General features: G+C 34.2%; 1 protein-coding gene across 1 annotated transcript in view; it reads left to right on the top strand.

Moving 5' to 3' along the window:
* Positions 1 to 1303, top strand: part of LOC106535206 (peroxisomal acyl-coenzyme A oxidase 3) — a gene marked incomplete at its 5' end in the record, with an annotated part of 30235 nt that overhangs the window by 2842 nt on the left and 26090 nt on the right. The window contains 1 exon segment of the mRNA XM_014032156.1: positions 81 to 203. Coding sequence (XP_013887610.1) covers positions 81 to 203 — 123 coding nt within the window.

A 1303-nucleotide genomic window follows, 5' to 3' on the forward strand; every position in this document is an offset into this window, starting at 1 on the left:
CACACACACACACACACACACACACACACACACACACACACCTACCTAAATCCAAATTATCATGACATTGTGTTTTGCAGTGAGCCGTCTGGGTGATCTACGTGACGATAATGACCCAAACTGCACATATGAAGGAGACAACAATGTTTTGCTGCAACAGACGAGCAACTACCTGCTCAGCTTGTTCCATGCCAAACTCCACAGTGAGTCTAGTGTACACCTGGTTGGTTTAATCAGTAGTTATTGTCAATATTCTGTGTATCAGTATGTGTGTATAAATATCAATTCTGTTCAATCTAATTCTATTCTATAAAGTTAAAACATGCAGAGCAAAATTGTGGAAAGGAATTAGTTAAAAATGAACAATAAGTATCCATTCATTCATTCAAATACATGTGCACAAATCACTTGCGATGAACTATAAGTGTATATCTGGGTCCCGGAGACATTTAATATGTAATTTCCAAAAAGTTTTAGTTTTATCCACACAAGACTGAAGCTTTAACGATCAAATGATCAGAAAAAATCAGTTAAAAGTGTTTTAAAGGCACAGATCACTTTTACAAAGTGACGTAAATTTAGTCAGTTCTAGTTTTTATTTTTGTAACAAATCAAGTGAAGTCAATATTGTGTGGGTATTAAGTTCTATATTCTAAATATGATAAAGAAGCAGACATCTTTCTGGGACAACAATATTGTAGACTACTAAGATCAAAGTATTGTCATTCCACTTTTGTATACATCTGAAAATTGTTTAAAACTTAAAGACACAGTAAGATACACTGCACGTTAAACTGACTCAGAAACACTGTTGCTGCACTCTACTATCTGTATGCCGATCTGTCAGCAGAGCTGGACCATTCTGTKTGTCAACCTCTGATCACAGGCTGCTGATCAATGTTTGGAAAAAAATACTTCACGGAACTGCAGCTCATGGGGATATTAATAGTGTGACCAACTCTCATGGAAATAAGTAACAAACAGATTTATTACTGAGGGAATAAGAGCATGCTGCAGATGGTTTATTTTATTTAATTTTATTATTTTTTTATTATTTATTTTTGCAGGGACAGTACAACAAAACATTATCACCCATAGGTAACAGATGCAGCATACAGCATAGAATAGAAATAGCCTTTATTGTCCCGCAGAGGGGAAATTCAGGTGTAACAGCATCAGATACAGGTGCTGGTCATAAAATTAGAATATCATGAAAAAGTAGATTTATTTCAGTAATTCCATTTAAAAAGTGAAACTTGTATATTATATTCATACATTACATACAAACTCATATATTTCAAAT

This window comes from Austrofundulus limnaeus, unplaced genomic scaffold, assembly GCF_001266775.1.
Source record: "Austrofundulus limnaeus strain Quisiro unplaced genomic scaffold, Austrofundulus_limnaeus-1.0 Scaffold1385, whole genome shotgun sequence".
NCBI classification, from domain to species: Eukaryota; Metazoa; Chordata; class Actinopteri; order Cyprinodontiformes; family Rivulidae; genus Austrofundulus; species Austrofundulus limnaeus.